The sequence below is a fragment of the Mesocricetus auratus genome, unplaced genomic scaffold, assembly GCF_017639785.1.
Source record: "Mesocricetus auratus isolate SY011 unplaced genomic scaffold, BCM_Maur_2.0 Super-Scaffold_100691, whole genome shotgun sequence".
Classification (NCBI taxonomy): Eukaryota; Metazoa; Chordata; class Mammalia; order Rodentia; family Cricetidae; genus Mesocricetus; species Mesocricetus auratus.
Genome location: NW_024429267.1, coordinates 43,817,196 through 43,838,171, shown reverse-complemented (window position 1 = coordinate 43,838,171; position 20,976 = coordinate 43,817,196). Strand labels below are relative to the sequence as shown.

The 20,976-nt window shown below is 42.3% G+C and overlaps 1 protein-coding gene across 2 annotated transcripts in view; it reads right to left on the bottom strand.

Moving 5' to 3' along the window:
* Pik3r4 (phosphoinositide-3-kinase regulatory subunit 4) overlaps window positions 1-20,976 on the bottom strand; it is a 50,868-nt gene that overhangs the window by 9,426 nt on the left and 20,466 nt on the right. For both annotated transcript variants that reach the window (XM_005074844.4, XM_013117059.3), the window contains exons 8-15: window positions 19,481-19,626; window positions 17,079-17,282; window positions 13,315-13,516; window positions 12,123-12,310; window positions 11,391-11,601; window positions 8,630-8,795; window positions 2,398-2,562; window positions 36-247 (exon numbers count right to left, since the gene is read on the bottom strand). In XM_005074844.4, coding sequence (XP_005074901.1) covers window positions 36-247; window positions 2,398-2,562; window positions 8,630-8,795; window positions 11,391-11,601; window positions 12,123-12,310; window positions 13,315-13,516; window positions 17,079-17,282; window positions 19,481-19,626 — 1,494 coding nt within the window. The remainder of the gene's footprint in view (window positions 1-35; window positions 248-2,397; window positions 2,563-8,629; window positions 8,796-11,390; window positions 11,602-12,122; window positions 12,311-13,314; window positions 13,517-17,078; window positions 17,283-19,480; window positions 19,627-20,976) is intronic.

Sequence of the window (20,976 nt, the reverse complement as noted above, 5' to 3'; positions counted from 1 at the left end):
GTGTTGGTGGCATCCCAACACAGCTGTTAGCTTACCTATGCAGAGCCAGCACTGGTGGATGTCCACAGCAAAGGAAGTGATGAGACCTGACTTCAAGTCATGTTTTAATGTCCATGCATTGCTTGAAGACCTGAGGTCCCAGCCAACCAGAGAGCCATTCACTGTGGCATAGGCAAGAACAGACTGTGCCCCAGAGTTGAAGTGATGCATGTCCACCACACATCCATCCTCCTTCTGATCCAGAATCCTACAGAAACACAAAAGTAAATACACAGGCTTTTCTAGTCACTGAAAATGGAGCACTGGTTTCCACGTGAGATAAACTAACGGCTTATTCATGGCCAAAAAAGAAAAACTGGCCAGCTGGAGCGGCACACCCTTTAGTCCCAGAACTTGAGAGGCAGAAGAAGGGGCAGAAACAATACAGTCTCTGTGAGTCAGAGGCTGACCTGATCTCTACATCAAGTTCCAGTACAGCCAGAGCTGAAACCCTGTTTAAAATGATAAAAATAAAAACAAAATAAAAATTATGTGACCTCAATGAGACAATTACAGCTGAATGATTTTTAAGGATAATTTCAGACTCAGAAGAGTATAAAAAGTTTCTGAACATTTTTTCCAGTTTTTCCTTATATTGACATCTTATATAACCAGAATATTTATCAAAACCAAGAAACCAACCTTAGTTTTACACTAATAAAATTAGGTCTTTGTGTGAAATACAAGGATTATTACAAATACATAGATAGCTATGCATATTCCTCCACATAAGCGTCTGGCACCACAAAAAGTATCCAGTTCAGCCCATTTGTAATCTAACTCCACTCATCCTCTTAACTCATGGCAAAGACCAATTATGTTCCTTTCCAGAGTGTCATAAAATTGGGAACATGGGACAGATAGGCTTTTGAATCTGACACTTTTCACTAGAGAAACTTATTTCAGATTCATCAATGCTGATACCATGAGCTAATAATCCATTCCTTCAAACTGTAGAATTCTATGCTACTGCATGCTTATGCCAGACTGTTTTTTGTTTTCAAGTTAAGGTTCTTCTAAAACTACAAATAATGTCATCGGGCTGGGGTGTAGCTTAGCAGTCAAGCATTTGCCTATGGTACATGAGAACTTCTTCCCAGAATGTCCTGTTAAGCCACCCCACTTTAACAGGCTCACTTGCCTCCAGTCACACCTTCCAGTGTCTGTGTGCACATGCGCATGCACTTCTTCACCCATGCATGTGTGTGTGAGCACATATATGTGTGAGCACATGAGTGCATAGTGTGCATTTGTGGGTCAGGAGACAATGTCGGGTGTTAGTTCTCAGGCACCTTCCACATTTTGTCTGGACAGGGTCTCTCACCGGCCTGGAGCTTTGGTACACAGGCAGGCTAGCTGGCCTGCAAGCGTCCAGGGATCCCCGTCTCCTCCATCTCAAAGCAGGAGAGTTACAGGCATGCACCACTTTGTATTGGGGTTCTAGAGATCAGAACACAGGTCCCCATGTGCCTTCAGGGTAAGTACTTCACCCACTGAGCCATATCTCCAGTCTTTGTCCACTGCCACTTGGTGCAGGCCTTCCAGGGGGAACATTATACACTGTGCTCACCCTGTCTGTGACCTTGTCTTTATCACCCAGTGGACTACAGATACTCAGAGAACACAATGTAGGACTGGCAAGATGGCTCAGTGGACAAAAGCACTTGCCACCCAGGCCTGACAACCTGAGTTTGACTTTCAGAACCCACAGTAGAAGGAAGAACTGACCCCTGAAGTTGTCCTCTGACCTCTACAAAGTCTCTGTGGACCCATGCACCCACATACATCACAGTATTTTTTAACAAAAGGGAGGAAACACAATGGATCTCTCTAGCTCTGGAATCGTTAGTCCCTAGCACTAGTCAAGGAAAAAAGGCTTACTTATTTTACATTGTTTTTAATCTGTATTAATTTACAAAGAAATGAGATTCATAAACAAAACCAATCAATCTTTTATTCTAGAACAAGCAAATCTTTGTCTAAAAATATTGTCAAATTTAGATATTTTAGTACCAAGCAACAGAACATGAGTTTTCTTAAATGATAAATACTCACTGTGCTCTTAGACAATCTGGCTAAATACCTGTGTCATTAGGGAAGATTCAAGTCTAAGATGATTCAATCCAAGCTGCCTTGTGCATTTCTGACAAAGTGCAGAAATTAAGATACCAAGGCTCTGCCCTCTACAGCTAAGCCCGTCTGAGTGTTCTGGGCCAGAAGCAGTTTCCTGTACTTGGGGGCTCACAAGGACTGTACAATGCAGGAGCACCAGCTGATCCGCAGGTGCTGCAGTGTGGGAAGGTGGGAGCTACCACACAGTACACTTACATGCAAGGTTAAAAAGAGAGCAGACCATACCTGCTTTGCAGAGGGTGGATTTTAGGAGACTTGGGTAACTTAGAAGTCTCAATTCCAAGAAGCTGGACAGCACCATTATCAGACGCTATGGCCAAGTAGTGGGAGCCCTGGCAAAATGTCAGTGTCTTGACTCGCCCTCCAATTCGGCTGTATGTAAGAATAGACCTGAATGAAAGAAATATAAGACCATTTCTGAAACAGCCACAGCCATTATTGCTAACACCAATTCACATGGTTATTAACAAAGTCATTAGTCTGGGTCCATTATATCATCATGATCTCTAAGAGTCAATGGGCAAATCCCCCTTTCTTCAAATGTCCATCTTCAAGCACTCTGTCCTATTATAGAGACTGCCTTGACCCCAAGTTCTGAACCAATTCTCCAACTTGTGCAACACTTTAAATCCCATATCCTTCAACTCTTCTACAGCCCCGAACACACAAACACACAGACTGTCACAGCTGGGAAAGCTCTGACTTCAGAAGCAAAATTCTGTCACCAGCTACCTGTATGACCTCTGTCATGATCTGTGCCTCAGTTTCCTCGAGAACCTTACCACTCTGGGTCAGAGGAGAGGTCCACTAAACCATTCACACATGCAGACTTCCACCACGATATTCAGACAGACAGACAGACAGACACGCACACACGCACGCATGCACGCACGCTGGCCTCTCGAGCTGTGCCCATCCTTCCTTGCTTGTGGCCATGCTTTGAGTATCCCATCAGCACCACTTAACCTGTCACTCCCCATAGCATCTGAACACATTCACACTTACTGCTAAACAAAAATAGATCATTTGATATTTTTACCTCTCATTCCTCTCTGGTTCACTTTTTCTTAGGAACAGCTTTACTGTACTATAGAATATATCCAAAGTAGTCTATTTACTGCTTAGTGTAGGAAAATGAAATCAATCTTTGAATAAAGATCCAGCATTCTATCTTTTCATTTAGTGTTTTTTTCATAACTAGATTCATGCTGACTGCTAACAGAAAAAGTTTTCCTTCTTTTTTCTCACTTGTATACATATTACATACGTGTGTGTGTGTGTGTGTGCACCCATATTTCTTTATCTAGAAACCGTGGCTAGACCCTCCAGTGCAATGCTCAGTGGAATTGGAAAGATACCCATTCTTCCGTTATTCCTAACTTAGAGCCTGCACTCTTCACAGTAAATACAGTGTCACCTGTGGTTTGTGGCAGTACTGGGCTTTGATGATTTCTCCATTAATAATTTACTGAGTTGGTTTTAACTACCCAAGGGTGGACTTTGTCAAATGCATTCCGGGGTCTGTAGAGATCACTGTGTGGTTTCTACCCTTTATTCTCCTCATGTTCCATACGCTGATTTCCGTACACTGAACTAGCCTTGCACCCTCGGGAGAGGCTGTCCTTGCTTGTGGTGTGTAACCCTTTCAGGGTACATTCTGTTTACAGTGTGGTGAGGAGGGTTTTCACATCCCTGCTGACTATGGCACAAGTCTGCACGTCCCAGGTGACGTGCCCTGGCTACAGAGTCTCGGGAAAACCTGCTCAAAGGCTGAGTTCAGTAGTGTCCCTATTTCTTAGGAGCCCTTCTGAAGGTGGATTATGATTCTGTAAGGGTTGAGCAGAGTTCATCACGACCCCCAGCCTGGGTCTTTCTTTGTGAGAAGACTTTTAACTGAATCTCTTAATCTTATGTTGTTTATGTGTTCTATTTCATCTTCAATCACTTTAGGCAGTTATGTCTTTCTATGAATTTGCCCACTTCATCCTAATTTTTGGCATATAACTGTTCACAGTAGTCTTTTTATTTCTGACCATAATATCCCTCTTTTAAAATTCTGATCTGGGTAACAAGACTATTTTAATTTCTTTAAAACAAAATGGTTACTCTCCTAAAAAACTTCCAGTTTACAAAGAATCAACTTTCTGCTTTTACTTTTATCCTTATGTTTTTCTATTCTCTGTTTCATTTTTTCCTTTTTTAGTCTTTTTCCTCCCATTTACATTGAGCGAAATCTGCTCTCCTTTTGTTAGTTTGTTACAGCTAAAGTGCTGATTTGAGAACTTTAAAAAACAAAACCAGATTAATATTTACAGACACACATTTACTCAACACTCCTTTAGCGGTGGTGTGCTGTGTCTTCATTTTCTTAGAACCACTAGCTATGAGTCATATGCTGCTTCATCTCCATCCACATGAATTTCTCAAATTCCTATATTGCCAATACCCGATTTCATTCCACTATAGTTGAAGAACAAATATACTTTATTCATTTGGTGCTTTTATATTTATTGACACTTCTTTTATGAACTAATACATGGTTTAGTCTGGGAAATACTCCATGTTCACCTCAGAGGAAATCATATTACAGTGTTGTAGAGTTCTTTTGCTCTCTGTCAAATGTGATCACTGGACAGCGTTGCTCAGGTCTCTATTTCTGTGTCACTATTACAACACTCAGTTCTAACCACACTGAAAACGGGACTTGTTAAAGTCACCGCTATCATGGTTAAACTGTCACTTGTTGCTTCACGTACTGTATTAGGTGCCTGGTTTGTAACTGGCATGCCTTCCTGACGGACTGAGCTTTCACACTCTAGAATGTCTGTGTCCCAGGAGCAGTTTCTCTGAGGGTTTATCTTTCTCAGTATTCCCCGGACTGTGTGGTTTATCTTTCTGATCCTTTTGACTTGTTCATGCCTTTGAATTCAAGATGTCTTTTTCTGTACAGCATAAAGGTGGCCCCAACTGCATCCTTCTTTCTGCCTCTTTTGCCTCCTGATTAGTCATCGTGGTTACTAATAGGGACGATGTAATTCTGACATTTTTATATTTATTCCTGTTCTTACTTGGGTTTTCTCAATTGCTGTCTTTTTACTAAATATGTTTTAGAATAGCATTTTTATTTCCTTGGTTTTGAGTTTTAGTAAAAGTTTCCAAGCTTTTAAGTTACTGAAATATACAACTAACATCATTTTTAAAAATTAAAATTAAACAATAGCAACTTAATTTAAAGACAAACCTCTGTTTTAATATATTCCTCTCTCTTTCTAGTCAACTACTGTCATGAAGTATATTAATATACTGTGTTATAAACCAAGGGTGAGTATTACTGAGGATAAAAGAAACTTGCTTGGAGGTCTGAAATTTCTACAATAAAATATTGGCTTAAAAAATCTATACAGTGGAGAAAAGACACCATCTTCAACAAATGGTGCTGGCATAACTTGGATGTCAGCAGCATGCAGAAGACTACAGATAGATTCATATCTATCATCCTGCACAAAAGTCAAGTCCAAGTGGATCAAAGACCACAACATAAATCCAGTTACACAGAAGAAAAAGTGAGGGACCACCTTGTATGCGTTTGCACAGCAGACAACTTCCTGAATAGAACACCAGTAGTACAGACACTAAGATCAACAATTAATAAACGGAACCTCATGAAACTGAAAAGTTTCTGCAATGCAAAGGACACTGACAGTAAGACAAAATGACAGTCTACAGAATGGGAAAAGATCTTCACCAACCCCACATCTGACAGAGGGCTGATCTCTAAAATATATAAAGAACTCAAGAAACTAGACATCAAAAACCAAATGATCTGATTAAAAAATGGGGTACTGATCTAAACAGAGAATTCTTAACAGAAGAATCTCAAATGACCAAGAAATGTTCATCATCCATGGCTATCAGGTAAATGCAAATCAAAATGACACTAAGATTCCATCTTATGCTTATCAGAATGGCCAAGATAAAAACACTGAGATAAAAACAGCTTATGCTGGAGAGGATGTGAAGAAAGGGGAACAATCCTCCATTGTTGGTGGGAATGCAAACTTGTACAGCTACTTTGGAAATCAGAACAGCAGTTTCTCAGAAAATTGGCAATCTACCTACCTCAAGACCCAGCTATACCACTCTTGGGCACTTACCCAAAGGATGCTCAATCATACCACAAGGTCACTTCCTCAACTATGTTCATAGCAGCTTTATTTGTTGTATTCATAACCTGGAAACAACCTAGATGCCCGTCAACTGAAGAATGGATAAATAAAATGTGGTACATTTACACAATAGACTATTACTCAGCTGTTAAAAACAATGACATCATGAAATTTGAAGGCAAATGGATGGAACTAGAAAAAGTCATTCTGAGTGAGGTAAGTCAGACCCAGAAACACAAACAGTATGTACTCACTCATAAGTGGATATTAACTGTAAAGTAAAGGATAACCATGCTATAATCCTCAGACCCAGAGATGCTAGGTAACAAGGAGGACCCAAGAGGGGACACATGGATCTCCCTGGGAAGGGAAATAGAGGAGATCTCCTGGTTGGACTGGGGGCGTACGGGCACGGGAACTTGAGAGACAGGGTTAGGTGGGTGGAGGGAGACAGTGCTGAGAGATGACTAGACTAGGGGACTTTATGGAGTCAGATAGACTCCTGATGCAAGGGAAATTTCCACAAGTCTACAAGAACGGCCTCAGCTAAGACTCATGGCAGCAGTGGATACATAACCTGAACTGACCATCCCCTGTGATCAGATTGGTGACTACTCCACTGTCATTGGAAAGCCATTATCCCTTGACTGCATGGATGTGACAGTTGTGTAGCTTGGTCTATATGTAGGACTTCCGGCAATGTGAACAGGGGCTGTCCCCTGTGCTTTGACTGGCTCTTGGGAACCTATCCCTCATGCTTGATTGCCTTACCCAGCCTGAGTACAGACTATGTGTTTGGCCTTATGGCAACTTGGTATACCATGCTTTGCTGAAGCCTACAAGAGGCCTGCCCCTTTCTGAGTGATTGCTGAGGAGGGGTGGATTGGAGATGGGGGAGAGGGCTGGGAGGAGAGGAGGGAGGGGAGGCTGCAGTTGGAATGTAAAATAAATAAATAAATAATCTATGCAAAACAAAAATAAATTTGCTACATACATCTATGGTTCTTTTATTCACTTTTCATTTATATTCTATTCAATGCAATGCTGAGAGAATAAACATAGAAATGATTGGTATTATGTAAAATCACAGGGCCCTTTAAACAAATACACAACTAACCCACCCCCGCCCAGCCTACTGGGCTGGTAAACAAGAAGTGGGCTTTTAAGTTACTTTAGTTGTCAAGGGCATTTGATTTGATAGCATTTTAGCTAATTATGCTCAATGAACTAATAACAAGAAAAGCAGCAGAGAGTTCCCACATCCTTTCAATGTAGATGAGATTCGCTCTCATTTATAGTAGTTCTTCTGGCAGAACCAATTAGGCAAAGAGCAAACAGGAAAATGGCAGGATTAAATGAGAGTGACACAGAGACTGAGCAAAGGCAGAGAAGGATTAGGAAACCTCAAGTGGGGGTGGGGTGGGAGACGTATGTATCACACTGCCCAAATCTAAAGTCGTTGTAGAGGTCACCTTTATCAAACTCATACCCTGGGCGTTTAAAGTCTCAAAGATGCTGGTCCTAAAAAACCAGGTTCCAGAGCACTGGGGTCTTGTTTTCCTGACGCAGCTGTCATCCCATTGTATTATTACTTCTGTTGACCCCTTTAATGTATTCAGTAAATTAGGTTGCTCAACATCAAAGCAGATGCAGAATCTGGTCCCTCCCACTGCCTCCTCCTCCTTGCACCACCACAGTGACCATCTCCAGCTGCTCTTGCCCTATCCTTTTCATCCTGCCCTCAACACCAGCCAGAGCCATTCCTGACATCTCGGATCATGACTCTCCTCTGTTCACAACCTTCTGAAGACCCCTTCACTCCTAAGAGCTTTCACGTTGAAATCCCATTTCTCTCCCTTCTGGCTTGCTCTGCTCAGGTTACACAAAATTTCCTGTCAGAATGACTGACCTGGCCCCTGCCCTGCCCCCACTCCCACCAGGGACCTCTAAAATCCCTGTTTCCTCCTCCCAAAACACTCAACATACCCATGTGGCTTTCTCCTTCTCCCAATTCTTTCCTCAGATTCACTTTTCTGTGTGAGGTCGTCTCTAGACAGTTTACTGAAAATTCCAGCCCTGCGATGTTCCCCCATCCCCTTGTCATCTAAGGTATCTTTCCAATACTTTCGCTTCTTGCTCTCTCGGTTCCCAATGGCCAGTGACACAGGGCTTTGGGCCACACAGCCCTATGAATCCCTTGCCCCTAAGAGCTCTGATGTAGAGAAAGCACTCAGGAAGCACTGCTGATTTTGCCGACAGGGCCAACCCCATCATGAAACACGACGTGTTACCTTGTCGTGGTGGTCTTCCCTTCCATCTTCTGACTGTTCCAGATTTTCACAGTGCCGTCATTTGAACATGTTGCAAAAAGCAAGTGTTCATCAGAGACCCTAATTCGGTTTACAGCAGATTTGTGCTCATGAAGATGTGCAACCAGTAGCCCTTTAGGACGCCACCCTAAGAAAAAGCAAAAGTGTATCTTACACTGTGGTTGAGAGACACGATCACCCACTACCCTCTAGCTACAATTATCAACAGCTAACTTCAGAGCAATCATAAGAGCCCATCAATTATGTACCACATTTTCTCTATCCACTCTTCAGTTGAGGGGCATCTAGGTTGCTTCCAGGTTCTGGCTATTACAAATAATGTTGCTGTGAACATAGTAGAACAGACATCCTTTTTGTATGAATGTGCATCTTTTGGATATATGCCTAAGAGTAGAATTGCTGGGTCTTGTGGTAGATTGTTTCCCATTTTCCTGAGGAATCTCCATATTGATTTCCAAAGTGGCTATACGAGTTGGCACTCCCACCAGCAGTGGAGGAGTGTTCCCCTCTTTCTACATCCTCTCCAGCATAAGTTGTCTCGGTGTTTTTGATTTTAGCCATTCTGACAGGAGAAAGATGGTATCTCAAAGTTGTTTTGATTTGCATTTCCCTGATGGCTAAGGATGTTGAGCACTTTCTTAAGTGTCTCTTGGCCATTTAGCCTCCTCTATTGAGAATTCTTTATTTAGTTCTGTACCCCACCTTTTAATTGCATCCTTTGGTGTTTTGAAGACTTGCTTCTTGGGTTCTTTGTAAATTTTGGAGATCAGCCCTCTGACAGATATGGGGTTAGTAAATATCTTTTCCCATTCTGTGGACTGCCTTTTTGTCTTGTTGACTGTGTCCTTTGCCTTACAGAAGCTTCTTAGTTTCAGGAGGTCCCATTTGTTAATTGTCGATCTCAGTGTCTGTGTTCCTGGTGTTATGTTCAGGAAGTGGTCTCCTGTACCAACTCTTTGAAGAGTATCTCCCACTTTCTCTTCTAAGAGTTTCAGTGTGTTTGAATTTATATTGAAGTCTTTGATCCATTTGGACTTAAGTTTTGTACAAGGCGATAGACATGGATCTATCTGCATTCTTCTGCATGCCAATACCCAGTTATGCCAGCACCATTTATTGAAGATGCTTTCTTTTGTCCATTGTATAGTTTTAGCTTCTTTGTCAAAAATCAAGTGATCATAAGTGTGTGGGTTAAAATCAGGATTTTCAATTTGGTTCCATTGGTCTACCTGTCTATTTTTGTGCCAATATCAAGCTGTTTTCAGGACTATAGCTCTGGTCCTCCAGCTAGCCTACCTAGAGGGGGGCTACTGGACTGTGACATGTTACTAAGAAACCAAGGCAGCTATTAAGTACTGCTCAAACAGCTTCAGGAAGACTCCACCTTGGGCCCTTTTCAGGGTTTGAGAGACACAGCAATCACTTACCCCTCAGAAAAACAGACTGCTGACTCAGCAGCATAGTGTACAGCTATCCTAGAGAGACCACTTTCTGAGCAAGAACGCTGCAAAAACCCCACTTTGAAACCCAGGCTATTGATGACTTTCATTGAGCTTTCATCTTCCCAACTGTAACATGGGGATATTCCACTTAACCCAAGGGGGTGGGCATGTGCATAAATAATGTGTGGGTCCAACACTGCCCAGTCCACATGACCACCCTGATGTCAGGCAGGAATGGTGGCACACGCCTTTAGTTCCAGCAGTCAGAAGACTAAAAAAGTGGGGCTCTTTGCGTTCAAGACCAGCCTGGTCTTCATACCAAGTTCTAGAAGAGCCAGGACTACTTAGACCTGTATCAAAACAAAACAAAAGGAACAAAAGAAGCAAAATGCTCAGGTTGTTACTCTCTTCTTTACCTGCAATCACTTCCTCTATGGTGTAAAGACACTAGAATTAGAAATTACAGCCTCAGAACCTACAAGAACTTCCTAGCACTTTGGGAATGGCAGCTATAATTTTCCGTATTTTATCATGCATATTCTTTTATGTATCATTAATATCCCCAAAGTTACAAATTCTGACACCAAAAATTATGTCTCATCAATGACCTCAGTGCCCAGCAGAGTTCCATGCATATAACTGTCTTTAAAATTTATACACAGTGGCCGAATTCTTAATGTTGGTAATTATAAATGCTGGCATTATAAGTTATTCTGTTCTTTTCAACAATCTCCATATTTCCTGGATGTCCTAGATTTTCTTTAGCAATAATATTAGTCAGAAGGTAAATTCTACAACAATGAAAAGCAGGGGTTTAGCCCTAGAAGCCTGGTGTTCACAAAGAGGCAACATGAAAGTGGGGGGAGGCATCGCACCAGGACACCACAGCACACCTGGCAACAGCAGGAAAATGAAGCACAGACAGCCTAAGTCAGGTGACTGGCCTGAAGTGACACTGCAAGAGCAATCACAGCTAACGATCCCAAGTCAGGCCCAGAATGACTTGGGGTTTCTTACATATTGCTTCTTGCTCTGGGCTTCTCTACTGAGCTGTTCCCACTCCTCTGTCTATTAAAGTACACGCTGCCTGGTGCAGGCTCAGGGGTCCTTTCCAAGGCTCTCGTGAGCACAGAGGTGGTCATGTGTCTCCCTAACCAAAGCCTGTCATAAGAAATGCTAAAACTCCTAACCTTTTAAGCTAAGGGGTTTGGATCTGACTCGGTTCCTACACTAGCCCCCAGGCTTGGATTCCAGGCAGGACACAGGAAGACAGTCCTCACCGGGCGGAGGTGGCTTGCTCTCCCACTCTGCATTCTCCATCATCTGCTTGGCTATGCGCTCTGCATTGCACTGCTCACGTTTCTGCTGTATGAGCTGCTGAAGTTCAGTCTTGCAAGTGGTGATCCGGATCTGGTAAGCGGACGGCAGGACGGTGCTGCTTAAAACCTGAATCACTGGCTTCTTACTGGGGACGTGCGCTACTTCTGAAATCTGAAAAACACCATATAAAATCTGTGTCACGGCGAGGCATATTTAAGATAAAAATGTTCCTGTGCTGCATCCATACATTACACCAGCTTCTGTTCCTTCAGATAACCTCTAGTAACTCAGGTGAAAAGAACAAGTGAAACTTCAACTGGTCTGAGTCAGTTCTTCTAATCAAATATGACTGGTTGGTAGCTGTCTTAAGGTACAAACTCACTTCAAATCCACCCCCAAAATATTTTTGGCTTTTGTTACACTGAAGGAAGAATAAAAAGATTTAAACGTTTTAAAATGTTCTCTGTAGCCTAATTATAATCTCAGTTCAGTCTTTAGCCCTATGTCAGTTTGCTTAATTGGCATGTGTCTCAAATGAGTGGCCTTCTCAGACTTAAGGAACTGGGTTTCCTTGGCTATAAAACTAAAGCAAACTGATCTTAGACACCAACTTGATTTCTCTACAGTACACAGCCTTTCAACACATAAAACAGCACAAAACATAAGGATGACTATTGTCTACATGACAGTACCTGTGGAGAAGTTGACAAAGGGACACAAATAGCAGCAGAGGACTCAGAGCGAGGTGGCTTCCCAGTCTGAACCACCTCGTGGTCACTGGTTTTAGGCAGGGCCTGGGATACATTCGGTGGTTCCAGGGACCCAAACATGCTTTTCCATTCTTCATTCACATTGGAGTCTTGTTTTACATGTTTTCTAGCTATGAAAATATATTTGGAATAGTTAGTCTCAAGGTAAAACCAATATATTTGACTGTCTGTTTATAAGAGAACACAATGGACCTTACTTCCTGTGTGTTCCTTTGGGGCTCCATTTTATTCAGCTCTATGTCCCTGAAGGCACATATACAGATATAGATATGTTCAACTTATAATCTCAGCATACAGAAACGTTTATTCACCTACAATTTTGCCAACACTAGGAATAGTCCATGTTAACCCAGGTAAAAATGGATATTTTAATTTGCATTTATTTGTTTACATTTAATGTATAACACACTCTATTGTAACAATTACTTGCTTAAATCCTTCACCTTTTTCCTCTGGAGCGCTTGATCTTTTTCTTGTTGATCTGTATAGGTGCTTTACATATAATACTTGTAAGCCATTAATAATTAAGTTGCAAATACTTTATTCCAAAGCTTACTTCAATATAATTTGCTGCCCTAAAATATGATACAGGAACAGGGGGGATGAGTCATACCTGCAGAAAGGGTATGCACAAGATCATATGAGCCTCACGCACTGATGTCGGTGCCACAGGAGATGACAGTTCCAAATATCAAGTTGCCAAATGACTAAGGATTCTTTGGCCCCTACTCTTTTTTTTATTTCATTGTTTATTTTAAATTTATCCGGCACTACCTACTAATATGCTAGAACCTTGTATCTGGCTTTATAGAGGCTGGCCTTGAGGTAGCAGTTAAAGAGTCAGCAAAGGACTCGAATCATCCAATCATCCCTTCCTCAAGGGGCAACGTGGTCTTAGAGGTGGAGAGCTCTGGAGACTGGCCTTCCTTACACAGAGCTGTGATCTGGACTCTCAACTGTGCCTCTCCTGTGTCTACTTACTAAGTAACTGAGTCACTGTATTTCAAAGTTCTCATCTGGAAATGGGGGTTGGGGCGGTATTTATTCTTTATTAACTAATTCCAGCTTCATAACATAACTAACAACAGTTAAATGAGCACCCCCATGTACTCACCCCGCCTCTCATCTGGTTCTTGTTTGGTTTTAACAAGATCAACTTGTCTTCCAGTGATGCCTAAGGCTGCCAAGTCAATGACACCTTTCTGGCTACTGTCGTGGAGATGGCTCTGGTCTACTGCATTAGCTTTCGCTCTATTTGATTTCATCATGAAGTCCTTCAGTGCCAGAAGTTTATCTTCCTCTTCTTCGGTCATTCCCTAAAACCAAATTAAACCATATGTTTTGGGTTAATTTCAAAAGTAGAAATTTATAGGATGACCAATAATGAAGGTTCACCCCTATAATTCCAGCACTCGGGAGGCTGAGGCCCAAAGACTGTAAATTCAATCCAGCCTGAGCTATAATGACATACTGACTCAAAACAAAAAAACCTAACTAAACAAATAATCAAAATATTCACAATAAACGAGGGACAAAGCATGGCCACATAACCCACATAACATCACTGAGGTCAGTAAAGATGGCCACACAATGGGAACACACACCATACCCTAACGACCAGCAAGCAGATTTAACACTGTTGGACTTCAGTTGTTTCCTACAGGCTCAGTGCAATGTCAATGAGCACACCAATAAGCTGATATCATTTTATGAATTGACAAGCTGATTTCTGAAAACTCATAAAGAAATGTGTATGGAAATGTAAAGACAAAGATAACCAAAACAATCCTGAGGAAGAAAGAAAGGAGAAGGACTTTGTCAGAACCAAGGCTAAGTTACAGAGCCATACTCAGCCAGCACCGCTAGCCTGATGGAGGAACATTACTCATCCAGCACTCAACACAGCGCAGGCTTCTGTGGATGGCCTGATAGGAAACAGTACTTACTCATCCAGCATTTAACATGTGGCAGGCTTCTGCTGCCAGTCTCATGGAGTAACAGGGATGAGAGTCACCTCCCCACTTTAAACAAGCTTAGAAGTGGACTGAATAACATGAAATGACACGTCAGGCTGAGAAAACAGGTGGCCAAGGGTTACAATCCCCAAGACAGAGATGAGTCTTGCTCTTGCAGTTGTCCAGAATCCTTCCTGGAAAGTTTCCAGACCATGGCCATGGAAAAGGAAAACAGATCCAAGCTCAAGAATGCTACAAGAGTTAAAGCAGAAGGGGAGGGAATGGAGAAGAACAGCAACGCAGCAGACCAAATACTTCCCGGAACAGCCTGTGTTTCTATCTGTCAAGAATGAAGAGTTTTTAGAAACATAGACTATTGTGCGCACATGTCCACAGAGCATCATGTTGGTGGGCTAACGGGGCTGTAGAAAGTGTGCTCTGGATCTGTCTTACAAAGCTTGAAAGCCAGGCTAGAAAGGATGAGACTGACTTCAAGGGTCAACAGACCAGGTCCAATGTTATGTAAAGGAACTCAGCATCAACAACATGAAATTCACAACGAATAGAGAAAGGTTAAATGGACGCCAACTGAGGGGATTTTATGATGTATCCTCTCAGGCTGCTTCAATTTTGCACTTGTATTTATGCCGCACAGTTAAAAAGTACTAACATAAAAATCCAGTCAAAAGTTTAAAATGTATTTTTTTAAAATAAGGAGTGGAATGAATCATCCCGTGTCCTTTGCAGCCCTTATTAAATGGATACAAAGATCAACTAAAGCATCCCGCATGTGTCATCTCCTGATGACCCATTCTGATGGAGAGATCCCAGGCCCCACGACTGCTGTTTCAAAGGCATGTTCAAGCCCACTACCTCAGGCCCAGAACATACCTCCACAAGAGCAGCACCAGGCTGTTCTGAGGAAGCCCACTCTACCAGCAACACACCTCAAGTACAGAACTGTGCAAAGAAGGGCAGAGTTCAGAGCTCCCACTGGGAGAGGTTACAGCTTTCTTTCTTCTTAGCCTGGCCATTAGGAACAAGAACTCAGATTCTACCTCCAAAGTCTGACCCAAGCCTCTGCTAGTGGTGCTGGTAACATAAACAGAATAGAGCTAAACCCAGTGAAAAGGAGGAAACATGGAGAAGACAGCTGCTACACATAGGCTTCTTCGTGTATCTATCAAAGTCAAACAAGCTTGCGTCTATAATCTGAGCAGGAGCACAGCAGCAGGACAGCAGTAACGGGCTTAGGTTAAAATGTCAGCACCGAGAGCACCAGCAACTAAATTGCATTTCTAACTACAACACAGAGATAACACAAGTTGCTCACACTGGCTTTAAGGACAGTCACAGAACACAAAAAGAACACAGAGCAGCAGACTCATCAGGTGTCTTTACAATGGAAGCCAGTGGTTTCTGTCCTTTGTACTGATCACTTTGGCCTGATCACATTTCTGCTGGCAGCAAGTGTCCCTGAAACACAGTGTAAGTCTCCTCACGCTTGTGAGCCTCCTAATGCTGTCAACAGCAACAACTTCAGACAGGCTAATTTGTTCCTCTGTTCTCCACTCAGACACGTGTGATAAAAATGACAAATATACCAAGCACTGCCTTTCAGAGGCACCAAAGTCAGATAGTCTAGTGATTTTGTCGTGGATCTAACAATGGGAGCTAGCACTGAGGAGTGGCAGTCATGGAGGCACTTGGGAAAACAGTAGGGAACAGAAAGACTAAGAGAAGTGGATGGGGCTTCCCAGTTCAATTCCTAGCAACATCATCATCAATGACAGTCAAGGTCAAGTAAAACATTTATACTACAAAGCTCATCAAATTCTGATGAATCCCTTATGTGTGGCAAGAACCTTTAATCTCAGCAGAGGTACAGAGATCTCTATGAGTTTGAGGCCAGCTTGGTCTATGTAGTGAGGTCAAGTCATCTGCCATCCAGGGCTACACAGGGAGACCCTGTCTTAAACAGTCTCTAAAAATCTCTAAAGATGAGTACATGCTTTTTCAGGTGAGATATGGCTGGTAAGCATTTTCTATGAAAACATTCTGCAGAGCTAATTGTCAACGTCTTTAGTCTGTTCTATATTCATGGAGTTCTATCAGTTAGAGTCTTCATAAGGAAGCATTTTACTTATTTGTTTTTCGAGACAGGGTTTCTCTGTATTGCTTTGGAACTTGTCCTGGAACTTGCTCTGCAGACAAGGCTGGCTTCGAACTCACAGAGATCCGCCGGCCTCTGCCTCTTGAGTACTGGGATTAAAGGCATGTACCACCAACACCTGGCTATTTAGAAGCATTTTTATACCAATTCTGACTCTAGGTCCCACACATACCATATAAAACAGAAAGATGAATCTAATTTTGTATTTCAAGAAAGGCCCTACCAACGCCAAATAGAATAAAAGGGTTTTACTGGATTTTTTTAGTTTCTTCGGGATTTGTTAACTGATCCAAATTCATACTTGAACACAACAGTAAAGTGCTGATTATTCACTCAAGACACTGTACAGCCAGGCTACTGCAGCTGTTTGCACACAGTAATAAGTGTGGGTCTGCACTGGGGTGAGGCAGGCCTTCTCGGGTCTGTGTTCTCAAGTATTTCTTCTAGCTGAACTTCATTATATTTTGGTAAAGTATGGAACTGAATTAAAAATAGTATTTAAATCCAAGGCTCTTTCTAGTCTCCCAGCAATCAGAAAGGAAAGTTGACAGTCTCCCATGGGTCCTAATTTAGTCTAATTCAGTATTTTTAGGTTAATCCTATTGTCTTTGCTTAGATACCATAGAGAATTCACAAGATGTTGACAAATTTATTTTCATTTGTCATGATATAACCTAACCAAGAACATCTAAACAGATGCTTCAACAGTCATGAAACCTGCTTATATGAAGGCCTGAGAAAGGCACCTACCTGTGAGAGCAGCTTCTTCAGAAGCTGCGCTATGGCGGGGTCCTCAGGTGGAGGGCAGTCAAGAAGACAGCCATTTCGCTTCTTCTGCCGCATGTGAAGATGTCTGAACAAGCTAGTGATGTCTTTGGACCTCAGGGCATAATCAAATATAGAGCGACACACAGGCTCTTTAAGAACACTGAGCAGGACAAGCTTCCTTTCAATCTATATTAGAAAAATAAAAAAACAATTAGTTAAAACTACGGTACCTAGAGCAATTCCACCTAGAGCAATTCCAAACTCAGTATGCACAACCTGTATAAAGTTAACAAAAGTATTTATTTTCTAAGAAAACGATGAGTTTTTTTAGAAGACAAATAAGGCACTGGTCAACTTTAAAGGCCTAAGTTACCACTAGAGTACATATCTGTGTCTACTCCACAGAAGACTAATAATAAATACCCAAAGGGAAAGGTTTCAGGAATTCAGAGCAAGCCATCCCTGGATTCATAGAGATCCAGACACAGGAGCTGGCCAGAGATCTAAGCAGTCGCTGTACAGGGTTTCCCTTCAGTTTCCCCATGTCCCCAACAGACCCAAACCCTTCAAAATACTCTCTCCAGAGTTCAAGCCTTAGTGGTCTAGGAACACTTTTCTCGTCAATGCATATATAATAAAGCTATGGATATTGCCAGCAGAGACCCAAAGGACTCTGGTTTTTCCTGCCAATGTTGGGAAACAGAGGCCAGACCCTTGAACCTGTAGGCAAATACTCCACCACTGAGCTACAGTTCAGCCCCTGGCTTTGTGAGACAGGATCTTACTATGTAATTCATACTGACCTTAAATTCTTTATGTAACCCAGGCTGGCCATGAACCCCCAATCCTCCTGCGTGGGTCTCTTGTACCTGACATTTTAAGTGTGCACCACCACACCCAGATGTAAAGAGCGGTCTTTGGATAGAATTAAATGTTGCAGCTGAAACTTACAGGGTGCCTTTATCTAATCTCAAAGAAAGAAGCAAGGGCTGGGGAGATAGCTCAGTAGTTGAAAGCTTACTGCTCTTCTGAGGTCCTGAGCTAGATTCCCAGTGCTCCTGCCTAGAGGCTCAGGGCCACGAGAAACTCCAGCCCCAGGGGAATCAAAGGCCTTTTTCTGGCCCTGAGAGCAGTGCATTCATTCACGTGCACAAACCCACACAGGGACACACAAAAACACAAAAATTAAAACTTACAAAAAAGTCTACGTTTTAAAATGAAGAAGGATAAGACTTATGAGACATGAGTAATTATCCCCTCAATTTTTTTTGTTTGTTTGTTTTTCGAGACAGGGTTTCTCTGTATTGTTTTGGAGGTTGTCCTGGAACTCTCTCTGTAGACCAGGCTGGCCTTGAACTCACAGAGATCCGCCTGCCTCTGCCTCCAAGTGCTGGGATTAAAGGCGTGCGCCACCAACGCCCAGCCGCACCTGGCTTTGAGAAACACAAATCAATGATAATACAAAGAATAAACTACATAGAGGAACTAGTCAAGGGCTAGAGCGATGGCTCAGGGTCAAGCACTGGCTGCTCGTCCAGAAGACCAGGGGTCCATTCCCAGCACACACATGGAGGTTCACGGCTGCCTGTAACCCCAGTTCTATGGGATCTAATACCTCCTTTTGATCTATCTCCCTGAGCACCAGGCACACATGTGGTATACAACACAAATTCATGTAATACTCCCACACACATTAAGTAAAAAAAATATAATAAAACTTAAAAAAAATAAAAACAGCTACATTATAAGACAAAGAAAATGGAGTCTGAACCTCTGCATGCCCACATCATGTGTGACGTAACAGCCTCCTGATGGTGTCTCACCTACAAGGGAAGTCAGTTTATTAACATTAGCCCGATTTCTGGAGCCTGTTCCCTATGGAGGGACACCTTGCTCAGCCTAGAAACAGGTTGGAGGGCCTGGGCCCTGCATTACAATGACATGGCAGACTTTGTTGACTTCCCAAGGGAAATTGTACCCTCCCTGTAAGGAGTGGATGGGGGAGGGGCGGCAGGAAGGTGGGGGAGTGGGAACCAGGATTGGTATGTAAAATGAGAAAAAATTGTTTTAAAAATAAATAATCAATAGGCAGTGGTGGCGCACACCTTTAATCCCAGCACTCAGGAGGCAGAGGCAGGAGGATCTCTGTGAGTTTGAGGCCAGCCTTGTCTACAGAGCGAGTGCCAGGATAGGATAGACTCCAAAGCTACACAGAGAAACCCTGTCTCAAAAAACCAAAAAATAAATGGTAAACATTATTAGCTCAAAAGGTATATGAAAATGTTACAGACCAACTTAAATACATTTAATGTTAAGGACTCTTGATGTAAAGGGCTCTAGAGACACAACTGGAAAGGACTGGTCACAAGCTGGAAGATGTGTACCTGTATTACTGGTTGGGTAATATATGGGTCGAGATAAGGCATCAGCTTGCAGTAGACATCGGCAGTACTTATTTGATGAGCCACCACTGTGATAAATCCCACCGCACCATAACGTATCCACAAATTAGGGTGACACAGGAAGGGGGCTAAAGGGGAAGAAAACAAGATGAGCAGATCAAACCAGATTCACAGAACTTTACATTTGAAGGTCATACAAATCCTTACATTATAACAATTTGATAAAGACACCAAGTCAGAAAGTTCTTGCACATATTAGCCTGAAATAGAAACTCAGTAAAATGAAGTTATAACACTCCCTTATCTTACTTACCAGCCATACCACAAAACTAACCTCCTCTGTAAAATTTCTAAATTTCTGTTTTTCAGAGTTGAAAGTTTTTTAGCACACACTCATTTGTGGTGCTGAATTATAAACTCCAGGACAAAGACATAAGAAAAACCCCAACAACACGCAGGAGTGAGCCACTTCACCTATAGGTTCAGGAAAGCAGCTACCACACAAAAAGCAGAGACAGGGGCAGGGTGGGAGTGGGGTGTTCTCCATGCCATAAATTTGAGAAAACAATCTGACTGGTTTGACATTCTTTTCAATGCAGGGTTTGGGCAAATCTAGCACAGAACTCATAATTTTGCCTGTCATAGTGAATAAAAAAGTAGAACACATCACGTCTATTCTTCAGTGTTCCAACTCTAAGATTAACTTAGAAAACAGAATGTTGTACTTCCTTTTAATAGTTTTTATGCACTAAGCCTAAATCATTAATTTCAATTAACCAAGTCACAACAACATGATTTAGAATAAAATTCAAGCTTCTAAAACATGATAGTTGCATAGGCTCTAAGTATGCAAAAATATACTCAGAGCTGTTTATCAGAAGTCCATGGAAGCAATGACATAACAGTGTCACAATATACTGGTGATGCTTACATGAAAATGAAAGACCTATTCAAAGTCCCTCTCTTCCGGGCTGCCAAGATTGTGCAACAGGCAAAGGTTCCTACCACCAAGACTGACCACCAGAGTTAGAGCCCTGGGACCTACGTAAAGTGAAAGCAGTTGTCCTCTGACCTCCACAAGCATGTAATAGCATGTGCACATATGCACACATGCATGTGCTCAAGCGCACACACAGGGCACCCCACAGAAACACACACACATACAGAGTAAAATAAAATCCCTCTCCAAAGTCTTCACATGGTCTTGTCATTACCCATGAAGGTTTTTATTATTTCACAACCGTGCACGGCCCTGACCCGTGTGACACGGAAGGGCTGGTGTTCTTCCCTTTGATGTGAAGGAGGATGAGCCAAGGATGGAGTTCAGTGTACGGAACCTATCTAATATGCACAAGGCCCCAGAGTTCAACCCCAACACCTCAACAATCCAGAACAGAAGAAACTGGCAAAGCACTGAGAACCTCTAGAAAGCACAGAGCCACAATGGCAGGGCAGGGGTTGGGTGCTGGGCAAGAAAA